This window comes from Syngnathus leptorhynchus, chromosome 8 (assembly GCF_054491065.1).
Source record: "Syngnathus leptorhynchus isolate UIUO chromosome 8, UIUO_Slep, whole genome shotgun sequence".
NCBI classification, from domain to species: Eukaryota; Metazoa; Chordata; class Actinopteri; order Syngnathiformes; family Syngnathidae; genus Syngnathus; species Syngnathus leptorhynchus.
The window spans coordinates 4,048,800-4,074,923 of NC_141202.1; the positions used below are offsets into that span (position 1 = coordinate 4,048,800).

The following is a 26,124-nucleotide window of genomic DNA, read 5'->3' on the forward strand; positions in this document are numbered from 1 at the left end:
ACTTGCTTGTGTCTTTTTGTCCTTCTGTGGCAACATGTTAATTATTTTTTTTTTGTCTGTGGAAGAGTCACACAACAGATGTGGAGTACTGTTGAAAATAAATTAGGTGAGCAGAGATGAATTGAAGGTGAGTCCATGCTATCAACCTTCTGGTATTCTGTTCATACATCAGTGCCATATTCACTATCTGCTTTTGCTGACTATGTTGCAATTTGTGTGCACAGTAAATCACCATTAGGGCAACCCACATGCCACATATTGTACGATAACGAGGTGACCCAGCTCTGGTAGTGTTACAGTGATAAAGCTGACTTGGCTGTGTGAACGATGAACAGACCTAAAAAAAAATAACAAAAGCCAGTTTCCATGATTCAGACATGTCTCTGGATCTTTGGAAAGTACAAAACTTTGCAAATAAGTATTTACATAGTCACCTGGATCAGAGAATGCAATTTCATAGATTTTTTTTTTTAATAGATTCTAATTTAAATGTAGGTCACGTGCTTAGATTCAGTATTTAATTTCAACACTCATTTTACCTCTGTAAAAATATCCATATCAGTTATAATACGACAATACTCATGTCGTAATTATAATAGGCGACTAATTAAGAGCAATGCTGCGTTCACGGACCGTTGATCCGTCCACGGTGAGGCGACAACGCACTGCCCGGTGTTACTTGCTGTAACGTCACCGTCTTCGTCAACCCGTCAGAGGTGGAGCCGTGATATGGCGGATGTTGAGAACATCAACATAATGAAGAACTATCACGGAGATTTGTTGGGAAATGACAAAAAGAACAGCCGCTACCCCTACTGCATTGTCTGGACCCCCATTCCTATTTTATCGTAAGAAGCTAACGCTCGAGCTATTGCTAGTTAGCAGCGTTCGCACAGATAGTTCGGCAACGTCGAATACTGACTGTTCACCTGTGGGCATTAAGTATTTCGTAATCTTATTGTCTCTCACTTTTATTGAAAAGGATAAGCATAATTGTTTTAATGGGTGTTGACGGGGTCTGTTTTCATGCTGCAGGTGGGTGCTGCCTTTCATTGGTCATATGGGAATCTGCACCTCTTCCGGAATCATCAGAGATTTTGCAGGATCCTACTTTGTCTCGGTTGGTACCACTGATCTATCCATGCTATAAGAAGTATAAATCATTTTTGGAGAATAGTCATTTATTTTCAAAATAATCTATATATGTACACTGATTGAATGTTTTCCATTTCCCAGGAGGACAATATGGGCTTCGGAAGACCAACAAAGTAATACAACTAAAAGTAGTTAGTAATATTAATATTGACCATGAATAAATTAAATCTGTCTATATGTAGGTATTGGAAACTTGATGTGAACAAAGTGCGTGGCAATGGTGCTGCAATTTGGGACCAAGCAGTTTATGATGCATCTGAGGAATACAAAGGCAGACAGGTAAGAAAAAAAAAACTCGAAATTTTAAGAATAAATTCTGGAGTTTAAAAAAAAACATTTTATTTTTCTTAAAGCACAACCTGTGTTTTGATAACTGCCATTCCCACGTCGCCATGGCCCTCAACTTGATGCGCTATGACAACAGCGCCTCTTGGAACATGATCAAATTGTGCTTTGGCTCTCTTTTTCATGGCAAATACGTGAGGTAAGTATTCTTAAATAATCCAATTGCACCATAAATTGAGATCCACCTCTACAAGCATTGAACCATTAGAGCAGATCATCGTTACATCACGCAGCATCGACATAGTTTTAGTTTCACTTAATATTATTCATCTGTTTCAAATTTCCAATTGTTACTCAACGCATCACCTTTGTAATTGCTAAAGGCACACAGCCATATGGCTGAGAGTCACCCCCTCATTATTCTCCGTTGACCCACATAGAGAATGCTGGCGTCACAGTTTGTGCTGCCTTCGCACGTCCACTCCCACGCCACAGGAGTCTGTTTAACACGTGGGGAGTCGTGCAATTCATCACTGACAAGAAACGCTCCCCTACGTGCCACCGCTGGAGGTCACCTATCCGCTGGGGCTCCCTGCGATGTTTTTTTATGGGCAGTAGGACAATGAGCATGGGGCTGTGGGAGAAAAGACACGGAGTCACGTCCTTGTCGCTCCACGATACGGGAGGGAACGGGAGAGATTCGCTCAACATTCAAGTTGTGGTTGACAAGCCCTCTAACGTTCCTCTTTGTACCCTTCAGCTGGTCGGCGTTCCTCAAGACCTGGCTGCCCTTTATTCTTCTCTGCGTCGTAATCAGCATGGTCATCCTCACGTTCAATCTGCAGTAATTAATACACGACATCAGGAGACTCATTTTGTCATATTTATTTGTTACGTATTGTGTTTGAGACTTTGCCTATATATGAAGCAAATTTTGCCTTCAGCTTAGGTTCTTGAACTACCTTGGAATGATCCGCTGATGTGTTTCCCGACATTTCAGTGATGGGAAATAGAAATGACAATGTGAATTACTGCACAAACCCAATGCTGAAATTATTCCTCAATTATTTAAGATTAAGTGTTCTGAAAGCATTAGTGAATGTCAAAGGGACCCGTAGGAGGAAAAATGACTTGAGTAGATAAACATGTTTATTGTAATCCTCCATCTTTTTTTTTTTTTTTAATGTTAGGGTACTGTTTATGTTTTTTTATAGGTGCATTTCAATGCTTTAAAAATTGTACATCTTCATAAAGGAATGTAATTTTAGCCTCATCATGTTGGTGTCAATATCACTATAAAATCCCTTTGCTAATATCATTCTTGTTATTATCAAGAAAATATATCAGAATAATCCAAGTCTGAGATCTTATTATAAGTGGCCAAATATTGGTACCAATACAACGCATATAAATCAATTTCACCATCCACGAGGTCTTTGATACTATGACTCATTCTGATCACGGATGTTCTATTTTTATCATATTGAACATGTCCTAGATATTGCTGTGGGCTTTGGCTTAAGAAATTAACTGCCCATGACATTTAATTTAAAAAAAAGACACCTTGTAGTGATATTAACACAATGCGTGAATATTTGTACAATATATTTATTGTAATTATCAACAACGGCTCTCCTGCTTCTTTGTGCAGTGGAGGTCACAGTCTGCTTGTCCGCTGTAGCTTTAAGGGGGGGGTGAGGGGGTCTACACACTTTTTCCATCCAGCAGATTCTGCGCTACAAGAACTGCCATCAATTTACAACAGCCTTTATTCCCCCAGTACAGTAGATGAGGAAGGGACTATTGCTGAGGTGCATTACTTTGTGAGATCCGCCACCATATTAAAATATAGACGTGTCATTTTTTCTCTTCTCTGTCTTTTTTTGTGTAGTTATTTAGCGATGTGTATTTCTGCAGTTTGTGTGTTTTTTGGATTCTTTTTTTGCACCCGATCTCTCTGCTTGGAGTGTCCCGGTGGCTGTGAGTGCTTTGCTGTCACACGTGTGGTGAAATGTATCTCAAAGGATCTTCTGATGGTACCACAAATGATTCCAGGATACGCAAAGACTGTCGTCATCACGGGGAATAATATTGACAAGATTGGACCTGATTCTTTTACGGAGTTGGAGAATGTTTCCAAAGTCATTTTAAGCAATAATAGGTGAGAATTAATTTTATGTGTGCTATTAATCATTTTCAAATGCTTAACCGTGGAAGTTGTCCTCACAGGATGACAGAGATGGGATCGCACAGTTTCTCCACCCTGATCAACCTGCGATTCCTGGACCTCAGTGACAACCAGCTGTCAATCATCCATCCAGAAGCTCTGAGCATCGCCGGCAGTCCTCTACAGGAGCTCAACCTGAGCCGCTCTCTCTACAACTTCACCGCCCTGACAGACCTCACCACGGCTCTACGTTGGGGAGACCTCCGAGGGCTCCTCCGTCTTGACCTTTCGGGTAATCAACTCGCTCTTCTTCCCCTGGGGATGTTCTCCCACCTGCGTAGTCTACAGCAGCTCTTCTTAAGCAACAACTCACTGGTGGCAGTTTACAGCGGAACCTTCTCCGGCATGAACAACCTGGAGATGCTTGATTTGACCCGCAACGCCTTCAGGACATTCGGGACCGGTGATCTCAAAGAACTGGAGAAGCTCGGGAACATCCGCATCCTTCTGGGTAAAAATCCGTACTCCTGCTCTTGTGAGATCCAAAGTTTTGTGGCTTGGCTAAATGATTCACACGCTCGGGTAGATGCGGATTCTGTGAGGTGCTCCTCGCCAAAGCCGTTAGCCAACAGCCGACTCCGAGGGCTGGGGTCGAAGGTCATCGGATGCATTGTCCCGAACCAAACGGAGATGACTGACCTCAGCCTGCAGACGTCTTACGTCTTCCTCGGGCTCGTGCTCGGCTTTGTGGGCATGGTTTTTCTATTTGTGCTCTACCTGAATCGTAAAGGCATGAAGAGGTGGATCGTGGAAATGAGAGATGCGTGTCATGACGTGATGGAGGGATATCACTACCGATACGAGATTGACTCAGACCCACGCTTGGGGCACATCTCGGCTCAAAACGGTGTCAGCAGGGCACGGCAGCACGTCGGAGTTTCTCTTTCACAACTGCCACCCAATGACACTTGTATTATTACTGAAGACGCACATGTCAAACCTTTAAAATCTCCTTCTGAAGCTAGAAACGTCTTGTAGATTTATTGCCAGTAGGTTTACAATTTGTTTTATTTTTGTTCTGTACTGCAGCTATTGGTAATAAACTTGAAAGTGCCTTCGTGCTACTGGATGGCACTGATTGGATTTTTTTTTTTTAGATGCAGTAACCTGATATTTTGATAGGATCGTCAAACATGCAAAAGTTTGTTTACATGTGGGTTTTTTTTTCTGTGTTTTTCTTTTTTCTTATCCAATATAAATTAGGTGCACTTCCCAATCTAATAGAACCCAATACAGGAGCAATATCAATATTTTTGCCTTTACAAAAATATATCTTTGCATATCATAGTTCACTTTTTATTGACAGGCAAGCTATTAATTACTATTGTGGCAGTATTTTGTGTTATGACCCAGCAATAGCTAATAATGATCTTTGTAAAGGCCCAATTTATGTATTTCTTGTATGGTAGAACATTATATCGTGCAGTGTTAGTGACTGTATATTTGTATACTGTCCAAAACTGAATGGAATTTGCTCAGTGGAATAAAAAGTACCTTATAGAATACTGTAGCTATTTATAGAACATGAAATATTCTACCGTATTGTCATTGTACCTACAGCATACACGTTTTAATGAATTTGTAATTAATATTACATGGCTGTTTCTGAGCTACTGGCATTAAATGTGAATTACACATGAAATGTTTGCTGTATTTTGTCCCCCCCTCATGCTATAATTGTTTTTATTCTGTGCAGATCGTGGCTCACCTTCTAATGCATGTGGAATAGCGCTTTTGTTTTCCACTGGAAGCTGAGGGTGATTAAGTGCTTCCATAGTGGGGAAAATAGGGCAGAATGAAAGATTTTGTTTAGAAATAACTTGCTGGCTCGGCAGTGCGCCACATTTTTTGGGGATGTGTGTGTATGTGTGTGTATTCTACACGGATGAAAGTCGCCCCCGTTTATTATAGTGATGAAACTTTTGGAAATGAGTTTCTTTTTCAACTTTTGCGTCTATCCTTAGCGTCTCTAATGTTGATGTCGTCTTCCGCCCCTCTGCGCATTAATACCCGCCTCGCGTGACGTCACCATTTACCTGCGGTAACAACCAGGGATTAGCCGTAGCCGCAGGTAGTAGCCAAACACTGGACGACAACAAGTTCACCCGAAAGGATAACGCGATAACGAGTCTACTTAGAATTTTCCTGTTTTTTAGTCGAGTTTGTTGTTGGGTAAACGCAACCTGACTTTTTTTTATTTTTTGTGCGCTTCGTTGTTGGCCATTCTTTCATTTTGAGGCGCCAGTTGAGAAACTTTTTTTTCCTGTGATTTCCGCCATTGGATCGCCTCCATAAAAGTTAAAATCAACAATTACTCTTATGCGGTAAGTAAACGATTTGTTTGTTGGTATTGAAGACCGAGGCGGTTGGTTGCGTTTTGGGTGTGTAATTTTCCCAATGACCAGACATGAAGGGCGGGGACGAAAATGAGGCAGCATTATTATATTGAGTTGTAACATTCCCCATGTTGCCTTCCTGCAATTACGAATCGTGCATTTGTCATTTGAGCCTGCAGCAGGTATTTAATTCACATCCTAAAAACTTTCACATATATATGGGAAGACTATTCCACGAGTCGAAGTTTGCTGCAACGTGTTTTGCTCCACCAATCAGAAGACACAAAAAATATGACGTCAAAAGTTAGTTGGTATTGTGATTACAAATTTGATTATTGTTCTTGACTAATTGAACAGAAATCATTTCTTAAATTGACAAACACTACTGATTCCAAAATTTGATGTGGGAGCACATTGAGGCTGCAAAAAAAAAAATTAAAGATACAAGTTCGGAAGCCAGTGCCGAGAGAAAATATACAGAATGATTCGAATAGACAGTTTTGAATGTCCCACGTATTAAAATTGAGTTTGTAAACTTAGGTCATTGCCTCTGATAAGCCAACAAGTTACATTTCTGGAATGAGTACCGGTTATGCAAATAGCTTTAACTTGTTGGAGAGCATTTCGAGGAGATGCTTATTTGTGTATTGTCCCCCCCCATCCCTCCCCCCAAGCAGGTCAGGGGGGTTCTGAGCCATGCCTGGCCACAACACTGGGGCTCCACAGGCATCACGCCACCACAAACATCACAACTCCAGAGCAGACAAGTACAGTCAGGCCCCAACAATATTCGGGCAGAGCTCAACCAAACCAGACTCCTACAAGGATCCCTACGGAGAGCATCGTCACAAGAACCACTCCCGCTACTCCGAGAACAAACATGGTCGCAAAACGCACCCGCACAACGGCGCCGGGCAGGGCTCGGAGACGATTGGTTTCATTCCGGGCTCGGCAGACAACACGCCCACCAATAGACACGCTTGTGGATCTTGTGCTTCTATGGGCTGGAGCGGCTGTAAGGCCCTTATCTGCTGCGTATTAACTTGTGGATTTTACGGCAGCCGAGAGCCTTGCCTACCAGTTAACGAGAGCTCCACAGACCATCCCCCTAAAGTGAGCAATGAGTCCCACCCTCCTAATGGCGTGGCTGTGAACGCCAACTCCCCCGGTGGCGGCAAATCTTTCGAGCCCAACAAGTCCACTAAATCCGTTAGATTGTTGCCCACAAGCGATAGCTTCCGCTACCAGGACGTACGCATCGCAGGTCAGTCAGTCAAGTATCCGGTCGTGCCCTCTAAGAGGACCCGGACCTCGGGCCGGTGGGAAAACCAGCGGCCGATCAGCAACACGAGCTTGTTGTCCCGCGATGATTACGATTTGGACGACCTGAGCGACACGGGCACGGATATCGACTCGCTCATCACTAAGAAGCTGCTGGAGCTTTACGCCTTGCATCAGATCGACCAGCTGGCCAAATGCACCTCGGATTCGTCGTTCTCCCGCAAGACGAACGAGATCAGCGAGCTCATCTATAGCATCGCTCAGGATTATAACCTTGAGGAGCAGGAGGCCGAGTGCAAGCTGGTCCACGGCGTCATTCGCATCAGCACCCGCAAAGGCAAGAGAAACAAGAAGCAACATTCTACGGGACAACGTCCTAACGGGCGCAGCGACGGCACTTTGCCCGACAGCGGCAACGAGACCATGACCAACACCTTCATGAGCAGCGACTGTAAGAATCTCACATTTTCTTGCCATCTTATATTCTCACGTTGATGATGTCTAACTAAATTCAGATTTGCCTGTATAGTAGACTAACACTGATTTGGGGGGGGGGGGGATTTGAAAATGAGCAATGCAAGTTCTATATTCACATAAGTAACATTTTAACCTACAAAAAACAATTCTTGCAGAATTATTAGGCCCCGCCCTAGTTTCAACCACAGCGGAAACTCTCTTCTGTGATCGAAACTCAAATCCACCACTTCATAATTTCCCCACTCGTTTATAAACATGCTGTCTTCAAAATCAAGAAAAACTTGAAGATTATGATTGTTTATTTTTCTGACCTTCATTTGGTCTCTTTTTGTCTCCATCAATAGTTCCAGAGGTCAAAGTGTCAGAGCAGACGCCATCAGATGAGCTGGCGAGGAAGATGAGACATTACAGCGGCAAAAGTGAGTTCCCTAAAGGCCAGGGTACATAATAACAAAAATAACTTTTAAAAATCATGATATTAAAAACATGAATGCAATCTTTACAGGCAGTTTTTTTGATTGTGTGTTTTTACAATTTTACTAAATGTAACCATTAGCGGTTAAAGGCACATCTCGATGTTAAACTGCAGAACCGCCCCGACTGCCATCTCGTTTCCCAGCAACGGTGAAAGCGCCGCATTCCCGTCCTTTTTCCTCTACATTTTACAATCCCCTATTTTGTCGGTCACCCGACACCCGCCGATCAAGCCGTGTCCACCCCTCCGGCCCAGTGGTCACATGACACACACCCCCAGTCGCAACCGCAGCGGATGGAGTCTCGTAAAATATATGCCAGAGGATATTATGTCACTTTAGAGGCCTACTGGGATTCCCCCCCCCCCCCCCTTTTGTTGCTGTTCCATAAGGAGGCGGGTTAAAAGTGTGGTGTTTCATATTTGTGTTATGGTGTTATCACAAATAAAAATTCCTTTTGAATTATTTTGGTGTAGGAGCAAAAAAATTTTTGCGGCTATCTCCAACTCCCCCGAACGCTTGTATGGAAAATTCTCTAAAAGCATTTTAAACACGTCTAGTCTTGCCGCTCTCGTTCACACACAATTTTTTTTTTTGTAAATGGTGTAGAAATCCCCGCTCTTAATTTAAACTCGTTTGTTGAACTAATGACTTTTGTTCCGTTGTTTTTTTTCCCCCTGCCACATACTTTTCAGAAGAGGTGTGTCAATTTTCAATCGCAAGTGTTTGCGCGATGAGATAATAACTGCGTGTCTGCGTGTTTCAGCGTACACCTCCAGCAGCGCTATGGCCTATTCGCCGTACCTGCACGACATCGAGACGGACTCGTCGGGGGCGCCTATCCTTGCCCTCTAGTGACTCGGCCAAAGACGTGCCCGCTTTTTGTTCTACTGCTGTTACACGCTGGCTGTAAGTAAAAGGCCGCTTAGAATAAAATGGACATTTGAACAGAATATTTTGCCATGCTCTGCCTCTTAGACATATTTTTTTGTGGTAAGTCTTCATGGTTTTTTTTTTTTTTTTTTTAAACGTGAAAATGTTACATTAAATGTATGTATGTATATATACAGTACCCAGTAGCCAATGCAACATTTCCAGTCTAGTAAAATTCCCATTTTTTTCCTTGAGAGGTTCTGAAACTTTAAATCGACAGAATTTTAAGTTTTTAAGTCTCATTTCGTTAATGCTGCTATTGTTTGATGAATTTACCTCTCGTAGTCAACCGTTGTTTTCATGTACCAAATGAGAGGATTTTCTTTTTTTTTTTTTTTTTAACTGTGTCAATTTGCGACGTCATATTTGAAAAAGATGAATGTCTACACTCCGGGCAGGTTTGACAGTCTCAGCTGAGGAACGGTAGAAGAAAATGACCTGGAGGCTGATACATGTTTGTTTTGCTGACTCAGGCCTTCAAAAAAAAAAAAAGTCAGCATGCTTTGACAAAATGTTACAGCCATATTTCCTTGTAATAAGTTACTTTTTGTATTGTTAACCCCGCTTGTGGAATTTGAATGCATTCTTCGTTTTTATTGAATGGTCGGTCAGTGCTGTTTTGGACAAAGTTAAAAAAATTCCATTCCTCATGTTCAATAAAGATGTCTATTTGTATGTTGTTGTTGTTGTTGTTATGGGAATTAACATGCTCATTAGTTGTATATTGTTTTCATTCATGAAAAAATTACATTCATTCTGGCATGTAGACCAACCACATACCTGAATTCTTTAATCTGACCCACTAAGCATTTACATTATCAAGTTATTTAGTATTCCACTCTTTTTTTTCTATTTAAAAGTACACATTACTTTTTATTATTTCAAAAAATGCTTTTAATACTGATTTATGTCTAGTTTTTATTTTATTTTATTGATGCATGGCCCATTTGTTTTAAATTACAATTACAAAATGTGTTCATAAAGCACATCGGTTTGGCGTCACATTGTTTACTACGCCATCTCTGAGTTGAGCGTGATGTGCAAGTTAGGGTTTTTCCGCTCCCAGCAAATGCAGAAACTTGTTTGGCTGGTTTAAAAAAAAAAAAAAAAGGAAATCAAATCCTGGGGGTTGTCTTTGTTTCTTTACTGTAGTCGCAGTGCACAAATGAGGCCTGATTTTTTTTTTCCTGCAGCTGCTTTTGTAGTGCAATATTGGTTTTGTTTTTTTATTAATATACTCATATGTATTATGAAATGTATTATTATTATATATAGCTGTTGGGAATTGCAATTCTCTTTTGTGCTGCCCTTTTAATCATGAAATATTAAGGCTTCAATATGGTGATAAAAACACCTGCCTTCTTGAGTCAAAACAAAAGTGATAAAAACATTATTCAGGTATTCAACATCCCCCCCTAAAACTGTGCATCCAAATACAGTTGTGTACTTTTTTCCTGCTGCCAAATATTGTCATGACTTCCTTTTGTGTATTTGTGTCTGGCGCAGTGTAACCCGTTTTTTTTTTTCCTCCTCTGGCCCGACCAGCACATTCCTGTTTTACCTGTATGAGGTGTCTAGTAAGAAGGTCTGTCTCTCTTTCACAACAAACATGCCACAGACTTCCTCCAACCGCAAAGTCAGGCTCTATAATGTGGAACGCATTTCTGTGCATGTCATTTGTACAAGAGTACGGTGCGTCCTTTTTTTTTTTTTTTAAAGGCCTGTGTTTATCGTATCTACGCGTCATTTCCACTTGCATCCGCTAGAGGGAGACAAATACAGTAATACTACATGACTCGCTATTAATGGAACAAGTGTGCTACGGCTTTGTAATTTCCAAATTGGAAATGGAAACATATCTTATTTACAGTGTATGTATCACGTGATTAGATTGAGTTGAACAGAAAAATAGTGATTATGCTTGAGTTTACCAGAATATATTTTTGGATGTTCACATTTCAAAGTTGTCCGATAAAATTTGTTACTTAAATGACAAAGACAGACATCATGTACAAAAATAGATTTATTTGAATTCTTCTGTGGATGCAAAAAAAAAAAAAAGTATTTACAACTGTGCTAACATAGCGACAAATGACAAGTTTTGTAATTGTGGACAAATAAATCTGCAGAGATACAAAAACACTTTATAATATCTGCTTCTATTTAGAAAAACGTCATCACTTGAAAACTCAAAAGATTTGCTTCAGTCTGTTTGACAAATCCATCCTCTACCTGCAGAAGAGCATGTCCACTAGAAGCTCCAACAGGTCAGCTTGTCCAATTACAGGCCGGAATAAAAGTTCGATGATTAAACCGGGCGTGATGCTTTGCAGCATGGACGCCGTGAGGAGGATGCGGGCGAAACGTTCCTGCCGTCTTGGATGGAGGAGCTGAACCACTTCGCTCAGGGCATGCTGGGCTTCTTGTTGCAAGCCTTCGATGAACAGTGATGCCTTTAAATCAGGGATGTCTGTTGAATGTAAAGACATTAAGCATCTCTTTTTAAAAAAAAAAAAAAAACACAAGATCTGATTCGAACATACCTGGGTTGAATATCGTTGTCCCTTTAAGATACGCATACTCCTTTGGACTCAAATCCAAGCTCCAGAATTTTCTGAGACATGACTTGAGTTTGCTGACCCCAGCCATGGTGGGTTGCTCCTTCACAATCTCAGTTCTCCCATCTCGCCGCAGAAGGATCTTCTTCAACATACTGTCGGCCGGTACGTCCTCCACCTCAAAGTCCACCTGCTCCTGAGCCAGACCCAGGATGAAGAGCGGCACCCAACAGTTTTTGAGGAGTATAAACTGGTCATTGATTGGAAGCTGCTTGAAAGCAGGTAAATTCTTCATGAAATGGATCGTTTTCACCAGAACCGATGAGGCTTCCTTGCAAATTTTTGTCTGCTTTTTTAAGCACACCGTCCGGCGTAGCTCACAAGTGCATCGATGAGATATCGAATTATAATCACGCGGGCTGCTGTCATCGAGTTGACTGAGAATTTTGTAGAGGATAGGATTCAGAACTCTATCGCTGCAGCACTGGCATCGGTTATCCATCACGGAGAAGTTCTTTGGGAGTGAGGCGCCCTCGCCTCCGCCACGTCGGTATTTATAAGGCCGCCCGAATGGACCTTGACTTGTCAATACGCTCTCTGTGAAAAACAGCCATGTGCTCTGCCAGGTGACTGGTGGTATAACTTTGAGAAACTGATAAGCTTTTCTCAATGAAAAAGAAGCTGGTGGAGTAACGTCGGAATATCAAGAGGGCTGGGCCTTATCTCGGGGTCCGTGTCATTAACCCAGGCCGTACCAAGCTACCAAGGACTCCGAGGGTAATCAGGACCCCGGTGGACACACTTGGCCAACAGAGCAGTGGGGCACTGACCCAGAAGTTAAGTACTCAGTATGATGTCATTTGTATATTTTCAGAGATCTACAAACCAACCTTCCCTGCCAAATTTAATTTGGAATGGTCTCAAACCCGAAGCCCAGGGGCCATTTGTGGCCCACAGGATGATATTTTGAAGTCCCCTATGTGAGATAAAAATTAATGTTAGTGTTATTGTAATCACTACTCCAGGCCAGGATCTTGTTATAATTATGTTCTGAAAAAATACAAATAAGAACTTCTAGATATATAAAATAATTAAAACATTATTTAAATAAAACAAAAAATATTTCTTGATTTTAGTTGAAGTTAGAAACCCCCACTTGATATTAATTGGAATAAATCATCTGTTTTTTAAAGCAGAATCATGGTGCCTTACTGCATGAGTACATTGTGAAGAAGTGAAAAAGGGAATCCTTTTACTTAAAACATATTGAAATGTCATCATTTCTTCTTCGCACTCATTTGAAAATGGATCAATGATTAAACCTAAAACCAAGACAATCCTTATGTTAATGGAACACTTGTTCTGTCTGTTCTACAGGGTGAAACAAATCAATTCAATGTAAGGAATTTCAATTTATGCTGTCATCTGGTGTTCCAGGTTGTACTTTTTTTTTTTTTTTAAGGTAAGCCCATATTGTTATCTCCCCTGTGCCTGGCACGGAGGCTTGACGCTGATAAGAAGATTGCTTTATTATTATCACAAATAAACAACGCAATTTCAATGACTCGTTTTATGCTTCCCTCTACCTGAGCGCTCACCTTATCATGGTAAAGGGATTTGATTCTAGAAGCTACGCTATGTCGGGTCGCTTTTAGTTTTGCGCAGGAACGGATCCAATGAGGGACCAAAGCCCAAGTTGTTGTAGGAGGTTAAAAAGGTCTGACTCGATATAGATAAACGCATCTCGACAGATAGCTCAGGTTCCGGTTTGGTTTTTTTTGGCTCTCTGGAACGGCCCCAATGTGTACATATTACTACCCAAAAAAATAAAAATGATTTTATTTGTCATCCAAATAAACCAGAAGCTAATGTGAAACTGGAGAATTAACACTTTTGGAGTCAAGGTCAGTTCCTACTCTTAATAATTGTGATTAAAAGACTAAATATCATCCACCTCACTTTTATTTGACGTCATTAGCCTCATTAGTCATTCCTCCAAAGATGTCTGAATCTTGAATATCAGCCTTAGACAATTCCTTTGAAACAATATGTGTCCACTAGCAGTATACAAAAAAAACTGTCACTTGAATGGTTTAAAAAAAAAAAAAAAAAAAAAATACAAAGATGTCTTCAATGTGTATTTTGAAATGCCCTACAATACACTCTTCAGTCATCGGCAATTGTAAATGCCTGTGATAAGACTGTTGTTTATAGACGTTGGGAGCAGGCAGAGACGGACACGGAGGACAGACGCTTATCTGCTCGGTGACTGTAAAATTGAAATAAAAATGTCCTTCATTCTATAAGTGGAGCAACTGTTGAAATCAGTGTGATTAAGGGAGTGGATATATTCATCTGAGACAATTACGCAATGGCTTTAATTGACTTTTCAATAAATATAAAGTTACTCCAAACAAGAATTGAAGCACAAATAATACAATGACATTTAATTGTTCATTTAATTTTCAGTGTGAAGGTTTGCCAATTTTCTCAGGTCAATGAACTCGTGAGTGCACGATGATGTGAACGCCATGTCTGGTATTTGACACTTGACCTTGGCCTACTGTTGTAACAAAGGGTCATTTACTGGGCTCCATCCCCTCGAGGTCAGTAAGGCAAAGGGGAGTCATTTTCCCCCAGTAAAGTCATTACTCTTCTGTATTAGGGGGGGGGGGGGGGGTCAAATTACATTCTCTTGGTAATGACATTCTTACAGTAGAAAGCAAATGCTTTTTTTTTTGGTCTGCTTATAGTCCTGGAATTATAATAGGAACACCTGACTCATCATATATGTTGGGTTAGTTTTCTTCATTGAAATTGATCGACAATTTTAAATATATTGCACATAATGAATACATTTGGACTTCTGGAAGGCACGATGGTTGTGACTAATACAAGAAGAGCTTAATGCGGTGTAAATCCTCTGTAGTGATGTCAGGGTCCAGACACATGAGTACAGTTTTACTGCCTATTACTATCAAAACACACCGATAAACTCTAAGGTGAAGGCCAAGCACAGTGTTAGCCTCTGGGTTAATGAACTCTTGTAGAATATATTTCTTGGCCATCTTTTTGAAAGACAAAATGACAAGTATATAAAAATAATATGAAATTTACTTTTAACATAGTGTATTATTTTTATTGTTTTATTTGGCACTGTTTTGTTGAGGAAGGGATAACATTTTAAGCTTCTTGAACATTTTCATTGGATCTTTTACACCTAAACTCTAAATTTACACACAACTCAAAGGAGAATGCTGTGCAAGTTAAAACAGGCATTATCAATAAATAAGTTTATTTATTTAAATTATCCCTTCAAGTCTTGCAGTCTGATTGTTCCCTTCAGAGCTAAGAGCTCAAAGTGGAAATAAAAAAACACAGAAAAAAACATTTTTAGTACGTGGAGGACTGTGTTTCATGTCTACTCATCATTTTCTAAGTGTTCTGTTAGAATTAACTTTAAAATATATTTTTTCTCCGGACTGTAGTCTGTCACATGCTCATGCGTCATATCCGGTTACAGGCACCCCTACACGGAAGTGTCGTCATTTCATAGTGATATACATTCCAATTCTTTGAAGTAAACTGAATCTTTGGAATCAGTTCATTCAAAATTCATTGTTCAAACGAATCGTTCAACAGAAGCGTATCACCCGCCTTCTATTCGGCTGAATCAGACAAACACGCAACTTATGGAGTGATTCAGTAACATCAGCTGCACGGCAACAGTAACGACGAAAGAGGTACGTTACGACGATGTTCCAAAGTTATTATGTTAGCAACGTAATTTGTAGTACTGCTTGGTTGCAATACATAAGTGCAGTCCGCTAATTCTATGACATTTAGCTTGATTTTCCTCGACGAATGTTCGATTCTCAAATAATTGTGGAACAATGTAACTAGACTGTCTATTGCTAAGTTTATTTTCTTGCCAAACTATCTACACAACACAAAATACTATTGCGTCAATACGGGATAACTTACAGGACTGTCTTAGAAAACTAGAATATTGTGATAAAGTTCTTTATTTTCTGTAATGCAATTAAAAAAAACAAAACATTAAATTCATAAAAGGCTTGCAATATTTCAGCTGATTTGTAATAAATCCAGAATGTATGACTTTTTTTTTTTTAAATGCATTACAGAAAATAAAAAACAATTTCACAATATTCTAACTTTCTGAGACAGTCCTGTATATTTAATTTCTTCAACAAAAGAGCTTGTGAGGTATATTTTTGCTGTGCAGCTGTCTCTGTATGTTTCCTCACAAGGCCCCACGGGGGTCAATGCAGCAGGGTCAAGCATGCTGGATAGGAAGTTTTAGTTTCAGTCATGTTTACATACGACACCGTATGTGGAATGGCCAGTTGTTCGTGAGCAGAAAAGAACGAGAACAGCAGGGACGGACGGCAGAACGAACAAGCGGACTGAGGCTCAAACTGCAGCTGTTAGGCACTCAACCATTTTTCTTTGGGCGTGAGGCACTTCGGTGTTGTTATTGCAGTGTGAAAATGTCCGCAAGGACCACAGCCAAGTACGTGGAGGAAAAGGACCGTAGTCGTGGACGACAGGAACATCTTTGGCTGCAGCCTGAGGTTGTGTTGAGCAGAGCAGGTTAGTACACGTCCAGTTTCTATTATGAATCCTATTCCTGTTTTTAATAGAATTCCGTTTGTCTTCTTTTGCAGACATCAGTGAAGCTCTTCGTCCTCAGCAGCCGGAGCCAGAGCGCACTCGCATTAAAGAGGAAGATGTGGGCAAAGAGGTTCATCACTTCAATGAACAAATGGAGCAGAAGTTTCTTTGCACCATAAAAGAGGAGGAAGAGCCAGAGCGGCTTTGTAATAAAGAGAAAGGAGAGGATTCCTGTGACATCGAAGAGGAGGAGGATACCTGCAAGATCCCATTGACTGGTGTTCCGGTGAAGAGTTTTGATGAGGGTCAACAGGAGGTGAGCAAAGGGGCGGAGCCTCCAAGCTGCAGCTCAAGTCAGCAAATGACTAGAGAAGGTGATGGAGACCACTGTGGAGGATCACAAGCAGCTCCACCATCAGATAGTGATGATGTGACGAAAAACTATTCCTGCTCAGATTGTGGCCAAAACCTTGCTCAAAGGGGAAATTTAAAAAAGCAAACAAGAATCCACACTGGCGAGAAACCTTTTTCATGCTCAGTTTGTGGCCAAAGATTCAGTCAGAAGGAACATTTAAACAGGCACACAAGAATCCACACTGGCGAGAAACCTTTTTCATGCTCAGATTGTGGCCAAAGATTCACTCGAAGGGATAGTTTAAAATCTCACGCAAGTATCCACATTGCTGAGAAACCTTTTTCATGCTCAGTTTGTGGCCAAATGTTCTCTCACAAGGAACATTTAAAAATGCACACAAGAACCCACACTGGCGAGAAACCTTTTTCATGCTCAGTTTGTGGCCAAATGTTCTCAGTGAAGCAAGGTCTGACACTTCATACAAGAACCCACACTGGTGAGAAACCTTTTTCATGCTCAATTTGTGGCCAAAGATTCTCTCAGAAGGGACATTTAAAAACGCACACAAGAACCCACACTGGTGAGAAACCCTTTCTATGCTCAATTTGTGGCCAAAGGTTCTCAGTGAAGCAAGGTCTAACACTTCATACAAGAACCCACACTAGCGAGAAACCTTTTTCATGCTCATTTTGTGGCCAAAAATTCTCTCTGAAGGAAAACTTAAAAAGTCATACAAGAATCCACACTGGTGAGAAACCTTTTTCATGCTCAGTTTGTGGCCAAATGTTCTCTCACAAGGGATATTTAAACAGGCACACAAGAAGCCACACTGGCGAGAAACCTTTTTCATGCTCAGTTTGTGGCCAAAGGTTCTCAGCGAAGCAAGGTCTGACACGTCATACAAGAACCCACACTGGTGAGAAACCTTTTTCATGCTCAATTTGTGGCAAAAAATTCTCTCAGAGGGGACCGTTGAAAAGGCACACAAAAACCCACACTGGCGAGAAACCCTTTCCATGCTCAGTTTGTAACCAAACGTTCTCAGAGAAGAACAGTCTCATACTTCATACAAGAATCCACACTAATGAGAAACCTTTTTCATGCTCAGTTTGTGGCAAAGGATTTGTAGCGGAGCAAAGGCTAAAAAATCATATAAGAATCCACACTGGTGAGAAACCTTTTTCATGCTCAGTTTGTGGCCAAATGTTCTCTTACAAGGGACATTTAAACAGGCACACAAGAACCCACACTGGCGAGAAACCTTTTTCATGCTCAGTTTGTGGCCAAAGGTTCTCAGCGAAGCAAGGTCTGACACTTCATACAAGAACCCACACTGGTGAGAAACCCTTTCCATGCTCAGTTTGTAACCAAACCTTCTCAGAGAAGAACGGTCTAACACTTCATACAAGAATCCACACTGGTGAGAAACCTTTTTCATGCTCAGTTTGTGGCAAAAGATTTGTAGCAAAGCGAAGGTTGAAAAGTCATATAAGAATCCACACTGGTGAGAAACCCTTTTCATGCTCAGTTTGTAGCCAAAGTTTCAGTTGGAAGGAAACCTTAAAAGGTCACATGAGAACCCACACTGGCGAGAAACCTTTTTCATGCTCAGTTTGTGACCAAAGATTCAGTCAGAAGGGACATTTGAACAGGCACACAAGAATCCACACTGGCGAGAAACTTTTTTCATGCTCAGATTGTGGCCAAAAATTCTCTCAGAGGGGACAGTTGAAAAGGCACACAAGAACCCACACTGGCGAGAAACCTTTTTCATGCTCAGTTTGTGGCCAAACCTTCTCAGAGAAGAACAATCTCACACTTCATACAAGAATCCATACTGGTGAGAAACCTTTTTCATGCTCAGTTTGTGGCAAAAGATTTGTAGCGAAGCGAAACTTAAAAAATCATATAAGAATCCACACTGGCCTGCTCAGCCAAAGAGAATGTGTGGGGGGAGATGAGCAATGATCCATGAAGTTCTCACCCTCTATTTGAGCAGACTTTGAGTTTATGCATCAATGATAATTCTATTCTAGTATGTACTCATTTCCTTTGCTACAGTGAGAAGTTCATATTTTAATTTTAGTAATGAATTTGAAAGTATAGTTAACCAGCCTCGGGATGATCATTTTATTTGATGTTTATTTTGGTTTTAGTTGTAGTTTTTAACTGCAATTAGTTTTAATTCATATTCAGGACAAGTTGTTTTGTTTTTATTAGTGTCTGTTTAGGGTTTTGTTTTGTTCAGCTTTTCATGTTCATGTGGATCAATAAAATGAAAAAAAAATTGTGTTGGACATCCCCTTTTTTTTCAAGTTTATTTTTTGTTACTTTGCCTTGCTAATAACACTTTAAATTGTTCTTGAGATTGATCTTTCTAATTTAACATGAACTCGAGTTACTAATCTGACTCCAATTTGTGACCTTACCCAACTGCCACTCATCCAACAATATGCGCGCTCGTTCTGCAATAGAAAGGTATCAAGAAGGCATTCTGTCATTATTCTATTGGCTATGTGTAAACTGCAGTTAACTTTAGCTTGCTCTCATTGGTCTTTCTTCTCCTGCCGAATAACTTGCTCGCTCCTCCTGGTTGTTATCTACCAGCTGGCCCTGTGGGTCTTGTCCTCCTTGCTGCTCCTGGGTTATCTTTTGTTCTGGAACGCAGACGTCCTTGCACCAACCACATATTTTGTTTTGTTCCCACTGTCACACACTCAGCAGTTTCATACTCTCATGCACAAGATGTCTAATGAACTATTTTAAGATCAAATTCTTATGTTCCTTCAAGATGCATTCAGACATTTCATTAAAAAGTTGTTTACTTTTACTTACTTTTACTATTTAAATTATTATTCAATAATGTGCCGGAAATGTAGAATAATTGGTCACACTTTTGAAGAGTGTACTAGTGATGTGAATTCCAGTTCTTTTAAGTGAACTGAATCTTTCGAATCATCAGTTCTCTCAAAAGATTCGTTCAAACGATTCGTTCACAGAAAAGATTTGCGCTTTTGAACGACTCGTTCACTCACAAGCCAACACTAGTAAATAATGTTGACGAAGGAAAACATGGCGGACTTTCAGGGCGTCTTTTTAGTTATTAGCAACATCCCCGCCGCTTTCCACTCGGCGGACCTCCGGAATTATTTCAGTCAGTTCATAGAGAGCGGTGGCTTCATTTGTTTTCATTACCGCCATCGGCCAGAGGTGCATAGGGAGCCTCAAACGTGCGGGGGAAGCGAGGAGGACGGGGAGAAGTCGTCCGCTAGCGACCTAGCACTAGCGGCGGCTAATGACAATTGCAGTAAAAAGACGAAAGAGTCGACCAAAACCTGCTGTTGTGTCGTTATGGTCAACAACGAACACGCCGACAGATTCGTCAGGATGTACGCAGGAAACCACTGGATCGACTTCAAGGGTAATTGGCTGTCCAGAAGATGTGTCATTAAAAGAGTTAAAGTATCACAACACAATGGTAAGTTCGTCTTGTTTCCCCCAAATATTTCATTTCACAATTACAAATAATCGGTAGTATGAGGCATTGCAAGTCTAAATCTCACTAGTTTACACACTACAAACTACCAAAACAATGCACATAATTTTACAATGATGCAATTTTCCTTTGTAAGAACTATTTTGGTACTTCAAAAATCCCTCGCTACTTCGCGTTTCGTTTATCGCGGCTTCATTACATCGCGGTTTTTTTCTCCAAATCAAAAAAACATTTAAAATTAAGGACATTGTAGTATTGCTCCAAATGTTTGTTTACATTCCTTTAGAAGTCCGTTTTCGTGTGTTAGCACGATCGCGAATTAGCATCTTTCCGCTAACTCGTTAGCCTGCCCAGTACTTCTTGTTGGTGATCGTACTTCGCGCTGGTTTTATCCGCCGTTAAAAAAGGATGACTGTATAATTTAATTTAATAACATTTTCCCCCCAGATGACGATCAGTTCCCGTACAAGACGAGGTTTGAACAGCGACATCGGATATCCCAAACTGAACACTTCACCCTGTCCGACCTCAAGACTTTATCTGAGCTCAATCCACCCGCTCTGATGCAGAATGGCAATGTGGGCACGTCAGTCAAAGTCTTCCTACAGCTCATCCAGTCGTGTCGGCTGCCTCCCCGCCTTATTCGCAAATTGGGCCTCACGTTCCCCAAGACTGGCTCCAACCGTCGTTATGGCAACGTACCTTTCCAGTACCAGGAAACTTGCACACTACCTGCCACAGAAGAGACTGTTTTAACAGCCGCTGGCCATGAAATATGCGGGCCGGGCACTTTACCCGTTCAAATGTCGGCAAGCAGACAGCTGGATGACCACTGCGAGACAATTGAGAATGATGAGCCACAAGTAGAAGAGGGGGAGGAGGATGTGCAGTCAAATGCAGATGATGTAAGATCAAGACTTTTGGATTTTTTGTAGATTGAAAATCTAAAGTCAATTTAGAACAATATGGGCAAGTGACGTTCTCTTTTGGTTGCAGGACGACGACTGCTGCGAGGAGTGGGAGCGTCATGAAGCATTGCACGAGGACGTTACAAGCCAAGAGCGAAGCAAAGAAAGGCTATTTGAAGAAGAAATTGAGTTGAAGTGGGAAAAAGGTGGCTCCGGATTAGTGTTCTACACTGATGCTCAGTACTGGCAGGAAGAAGAAGGAGGTAAACACGACAGTACTGTTGTCTCAAATTATATACACACCAACCTACCTTTTTTTTTTTTTTTTTTTTCATCAATCCATTATTTTTGCTATGCTCACGATATCTTCTTTATCCTCCCCAAAAAATCATTGCAGCTTGTCAGTCTTCTGTTTCATCAAGCTCTTTCTAGTTCTTTATTATACTGCCCTCTAGTGGCCAAGACCCAAACATCAGTCACACAACACTCATTTTGAGTAATTTCTGTCATTTGTGCACCTTTTTCAGATTTTGACGAGCAAACGGCAGATGATTGGGATGTCGACATGAGCATCTACTATGATAAAGGTATTCTGTATTGCTTGACTTTTTTTTACTTGAATGATGCAAATGATCCCAAAATGTTTTTAACCTTCACTCTTGACATAATTTCTGAAACTCGTGTTATCTTTTTTTTCTTTTTTTTACAGATGGCGGTGACATGGATGCTCGGGACTACGTCCGGATGCGACTGGAGAAAAGGCTTCGGGATGGTCTTGAAGATGGAGCTGCTCATAATCAGGCCATTGGCAGTTTTGAGAAATTCACTAAGGTACAAAATTAATCTAAAATACACATTGGTTCACTGTGGAATTTTATGTTTGACTTGTTTTTACTGTTTGGTTAGGGATTTGGCCGCCGCGTCATGGAAAAGCAAGGATGGAAGGACGGTGAAGGCTTGGGAAGCAGTCAAGTTGGGATAGCCGACGCACTGGAGAATGAAGGCAAACATCCACACTGCAAACGAGGGTTTGGGTGAGTTTTCAAAATAAAAATAGGTCAATGTTTTTCTTGTTTACATATCACTGTAATCGCTGTTTATTCCACAGATATCACGGTGAAAAGTTACTCCTACATCCCGGTAAAAGGAACAGAAAAGATTTCCACATAAGTACCGTCTATGATAAACCCAAAGACGTTGATATGGGGGACTCTCTGCTTCGACGACAACAAAACAACAGCATGAAGTACAGAGGCTGGCAGCCTGGGGGCAGCGTTGGGCCACGAAGATGACAGAAAAAAATGTGATGACGTGAATGCTGGAAGAATTCAAGCGTTTCATCATTTCGTAATTGTCTCAATTTCATAACCATGACACGTTCAAATTGAGTAAACTCTTGTTTTCCTATGTTTTTGTACGTTTTGATGATGTTGTCTTTTCATTTTTTTATCAAACACATGAGATTCTACATTCAAGTAAATTAAATGGATGAAAGCCTCATATTCTATTTACACAAAACATTGATGAATAAAACCAGAACATGTATTTTATTTAAGTCAATCTTATAATAATAGATCTCATTGGAACGATTGCGTCATCAAAAGCTTTTATTTTGAAACACCTACATTTAGGTGACCCGGATGTATTAGATTTTAGCGCGGCGGCTAGTTGCTTGCAACGCCAATATCGTCAAAAGGAAGCCGCAAGTGGCTACTTTGCTTTTAAACTCTTTTTTTTTCCTTCCTTTGAATTTCGCAACTTCAATACCGGCTTGTTGTACTAATTGGTTGGCATCTGAATTATTCATCCCGGTTTACATTTGACTGGTTAGTGCTTGTTGATTTGCATTACCACCACGCGTCTAATGGTTTGTGTCTGGTTTTTACTATACATAATGTAACAATAAAATACAGGGATGACACTTTTAACCAGATCACCGGCCCTGACCTAGTTTGATGCAACAAAAAAGTTTTTTTTCCCCCCCTCGGACGGCACACGTGTTTTGCTACAGTATGTCTACGCTCAAAGGAGAAACGCTCCGATTCGGCCAGGTGGTGATCGGACCACCGGGTTCGGGTAAAACCACATACTGTCAGGCCATGCAGGAGTTCCTCACCCACCTCGGACGTAAGGTAGTTGTGGTAAATATGGACCCGGCCAATGATGTACTACCGTACACTTGTGCCGTGGACATCTCCGAACTTGTCACTTTGGATGATGTCATGGACGGCCTGAAACTGGGACCCAATGGCGGGCTGCTTTATTGCATGGAGTATGTGGAGGCCAACTTGGACTGGTTGCAGGATAAACTGAAGCAGAACCCGGACTGTTATTTCTTGTTTGATTGTCCTGGGCAGGTGGAGCTGTACACACATCAGAATTCGGTGAAAAACATATTCTCGCAATTGGGAAAGTGGAATTTTAGGGTGAGTGCAATCGATTGGATAATATTTGTATAACAATCTTGTCTGGTGATGGTATCCAAAGTCATTAAATGTAGATCTTTTTTTGTTTTCAGCTAACATGTGTGCACCTTGTGGACTCTCACTACTGTGCTGATCCAGCCAAGTTCATCTCTGTGCTATGCACCTCGCTGTCCACCATGCTGCATGTGGAGCTCCCTCATGTCAACATCCTCTCCAAGATGGACCTAATCGAACATTATGGCAAACTAGGTAGGGATATTCCAACTTAATTGTAAAATATTTTTCATTAATTGAAGACTCCACCTATTTGCGTGAGACATTGATGTCCACAAAATGGTGCACAGTTTTGCTATTAATTCCATTATATTATTACTTTCTCATTTAATGTCTTTATTTGTTGACCAGCATTCAACCTGGACTTCTACACTGAAGTCATGGACCTGACGTATCTTCTCGATCATCTGGCGGCTGATCCTTTCTTCAAAAAATTTCGCCGTTTTAACGAAAAGCTGGCAGAGGTCATTCAAGATTACAGCCTCGTCTCGTTCGTGTCTCTCAATGTTCAGGTATTTATATATTCATACCCCAAAAGGTTCTAGTAATATATTAAAAAAAAAAATGCTGTTATTGTGATTTATACAAGAGGTGCCACAATGTTTTTCTTATTTAAATTGAATAAAAGTACAAAAGTAGATCTTTAGTCTGTAGATATTTTCTTGTCATTAGCAACCAGAAGATACCAATTCAACAAATACAAAAAAAAATCCACTAATTAATGAAAAATACGCCCAACATTTCAGTATGAAAAAATAAACGCTGCTGCTGAAAATTTAGTCCACAGTGCTTGAGATACGCGTCACCGGAATTACACGCTGCTTTTCCGAGAGGGATTGTTACCACGGTAACCGCTGTTATCCAGCTCGGTAACTTTTCAGACCAAGACAAAACCTGATCTTAACTTTGGGTCTGATGTACGTCCCGTTGTACTCTGGTGTCAGTCGGTTATTTTTGGACTACTTCAAGTTGTGTGCTCTGTAAATGCAGGACAAAGAGAGCATGATGCGGGTATTGCGGGCAGTGGACAAAGCCAACGGTTGCTGCTTTGGAGACCTGGAGGAGAGGAATCTTCAGGCCATGATGTCAGCTGCCGTAGGGGCAGACTTTGAGTTTGCCTCGTATCCTTTTCTAGCAGCTCTGGTGACTCAACGCTGACTCATGTTGCTTATTGAACTACCACCATTTACGGGAGTGGTTTGAAAAGCTGACTGTACTTCCAACTTCTTGAGCGGAAATGTTTGAATAAAAGAATTTGCCTTAACAACGGACTTTCCAGAACTCTAGGAGTTCAAGAGCAATACCTTGAAACCAGCGAGAAGACCGTGGAGGAGGAATTGATGGATATTTGAAGAGAGGAATACGAAATGATGCCCGCTCATAACCTTTAATGGATGAAGTAGACGAACACAGGAATGACATTTGAAGGACACGCGTTGCCATAAAAGCTAAAAAACATGTTTTATTTAGATATTCTGTTTTATTGAAATGTTTATAGAATGCACTGGGGGGGGATGATGCTTCATGAGAAAGTGAATGTCCTTTGGGGATTGCATGTGCGCTTTCCTCCAGCGGGTGGCAGCCGACGTGCTCCCAAAACGGAGGAGTCTGCTCGCTGAAGATCCGCTCCAGATTTTCCCTCCAGCCGGAGCAGAAAAATTAAGTCAGGCGGGGAGAGGAAGCCACATTAAATCTGTGTTTCTGCACAACTGGCCCTGTGTCTGCTCTTTGGGATGGAAGACCCTCAAACTCTCTTTTTACTCTTTCCACCACTGTTGTTATAATCGTATTATAACACACCCTCCTTCCAAATCTTAAAACAGTTGATAATTTAAATAAAGTATTAAATGCATCATCAAAGTAAAGCTAAATCAAATCATAAAACATGGTGAACGTTAATTTCTTCTCGCCTCCAGTCATCCATGCATTGAGAGTGTGTGTCAGGCACAATGTTAAATTGTGTTCCCATGTTTGCACATGTGATCAACTATGCCTCCTCATTGGTACCTCCTGCCCCCCCCCCCCCCCTTCTCCCTTAAGCCCCCTACAGGAAGATGTGTGTCTATGAGATAGAGGAAGAGTTTTGAAGTAACAAATGGAATTCCAAATAAATGAAAACAACAATTTGATCACGTCCGTGTGTTTCATCCGTTTAATCAGCAGCAAACAGCCTTCTGCACACGCACACACTTCTCATCACACCCCTCCCCTGCTGCTCTCTGCGTTTCATGGATGCCACAGTCTTTGCTTTCTTCACTGAAGATAGAAAAGGAAAAAAAAAAGCACCAAGTGTCTTTGTTTTTCTGTACTTTTTTTTTCAAAGTGTCCACGCTTGCACTTTAACACCCTCCCCTCAGACAGGCTGCTAGATAAGGTCTGGGCTGACTGTTGGTTCAATGTTATTGGGGTGAGAGCTGCAGACTTGCCTGCCTCCCATCCCCCACTGCACAGCACTGAGACAGAGAGGGGAGGGAGGGAAAAGAGGGAATGTGCATTGCTAGTCTATTGCTGCAAGGCTTCCTCCT

General features: G+C 41.1%; 6 protein-coding genes and 1 pseudogene across 9 annotated transcripts; 6 read left to right on the plus strand and 1 right to left on the minus strand.

The window, feature by feature from the left end:
* The first annotated feature begins 588 nt into the window (after nucleotides 1-588).
* Nucleotides 589-3,300, plus strand: LOC147052018 (transmembrane protein 222-like). Its single transcript, XM_085919293.1, has 6 exons — nucleotides 589-848; nucleotides 1,036-1,120; nucleotides 1,237-1,268; nucleotides 1,338-1,434; nucleotides 1,509-1,639; nucleotides 2,201-3,300. Exons 1-6 carry the CDS (start codon nucleotides 730-732, stop codon nucleotides 2,286-2,288), a joined length of 552 nt encoding a protein of 183 aa, XP_085775419.1. The 5' UTR covers nucleotides 589-729; the 3' UTR covers nucleotides 2,289-3,300.
* Nucleotides 3,024-5,279, plus strand: LOC147052019 (trophoblast glycoprotein-like). Of its 2 annotated transcripts, XM_085918179.1 has the most exons (4): nucleotides 3,024-3,601; nucleotides 3,670-3,899; nucleotides 3,990-4,118; nucleotides 4,194-5,279. In XM_085918179.1, the coding sequence occupies exons 1-4, from the start codon at nucleotides 3,024-3,026 to the stop codon at nucleotides 4,643-4,645; spliced, it is 1,389 nt and encodes a 462-aa protein (XP_085774305.1). In that variant the 3' UTR covers nucleotides 4,646-5,279. The 2 variants fall into 2 exon arrangements, with proteins under 2 accessions (XP_085774305.1, XP_085774304.1); XM_085918178.1 differs by having other exon boundaries at nucleotides 3,670-5,279.
* A 435-nt stretch (nucleotides 5,280-5,714) lies between these two features.
* kdf1a (keratinocyte differentiation factor 1a) lies at nucleotides 5,715-9,842 on the plus strand. Of its 2 annotated transcripts, none has more exons than XM_085919199.1 (4): nucleotides 5,715-5,991; nucleotides 6,678-7,735; nucleotides 8,106-8,180; nucleotides 9,001-9,842. In XM_085919199.1, exons 2-4 carry the CDS (start codon nucleotides 6,700-6,702, stop codon nucleotides 9,087-9,089), a joined length of 1,200 nt encoding a protein of 399 aa, XP_085775325.1. In that variant the 5' UTR covers nucleotides 5,715-5,991; nucleotides 6,678-6,699; the 3' UTR covers nucleotides 9,090-9,842. The 2 variants fall into 2 exon arrangements, with proteins under 2 accessions (XP_085775325.1, XP_085775327.1); XM_085919201.1 differs by having other exon boundaries at nucleotides 6,681-7,735.
* A 1,336-nt stretch (nucleotides 9,843-11,178) lies between these two features.
* On the minus strand, nucleotides 11,179-12,342 carry nr0b2a (nuclear receptor subfamily 0, group B, member 2a). The gene is made up of 2 exons (XM_085919202.1): nucleotides 11,711-12,342; nucleotides 11,179-11,637 (listed from the first exon to the last, which is right to left on the minus strand). Exons 1-2 carry the CDS (start codon nucleotides 12,225-12,227, stop codon nucleotides 11,396-11,398), a joined length of 759 nt encoding a protein of 252 aa, XP_085775328.1. The 5' UTR covers nucleotides 12,228-12,342; the 3' UTR covers nucleotides 11,179-11,395.
* A 2,911-nt stretch (nucleotides 12,343-15,253) lies between these two features.
* On the plus strand, nucleotides 15,254-17,616 carry LOC147052022 (uncharacterized; annotated as a pseudogene). Its single transcript, XR_015066959.1, has 2 exons — nucleotides 15,254-16,339; nucleotides 16,414-17,616. The product of XR_015066959.1 is annotated as an uncharacterized LOC147052022 (transcript).
* A 2,124-nt stretch (nucleotides 17,617-19,740) lies between these two features.
* On the plus strand, nucleotides 19,741-22,526 carry gpatch3 (G patch domain containing 3). Its single transcript, XM_085919017.1, has 7 exons — nucleotides 19,741-20,193; nucleotides 20,659-21,116; nucleotides 21,208-21,382; nucleotides 21,647-21,706; nucleotides 21,829-21,950; nucleotides 22,026-22,153; nucleotides 22,228-22,526. Exons 1-7 carry the CDS (start codon nucleotides 19,770-19,772, stop codon nucleotides 22,409-22,411), a joined length of 1,551 nt encoding a protein of 516 aa, XP_085775143.1. The 5' UTR covers nucleotides 19,741-19,769; the 3' UTR covers nucleotides 22,412-22,526.
* Nucleotides 22,527-22,666: 140 nt separating this feature from the next.
* Nucleotides 22,667-25,697, plus strand: gpn2 (GPN-loop GTPase 2). Its single transcript, XM_085919019.1, has 5 exons — nucleotides 22,667-23,545; nucleotides 23,638-23,794; nucleotides 23,951-24,111; nucleotides 24,590-24,720; nucleotides 24,879-25,697. Exons 1-5 carry the CDS (start codon nucleotides 23,075-23,077, stop codon nucleotides 24,949-24,951), a joined length of 993 nt encoding a protein of 330 aa, XP_085775145.1. The 5' UTR covers nucleotides 22,667-23,074; the 3' UTR covers nucleotides 24,952-25,697.
* The last annotated feature ends 427 nt before the right edge of the window (nucleotides 25,698-26,124 follow it).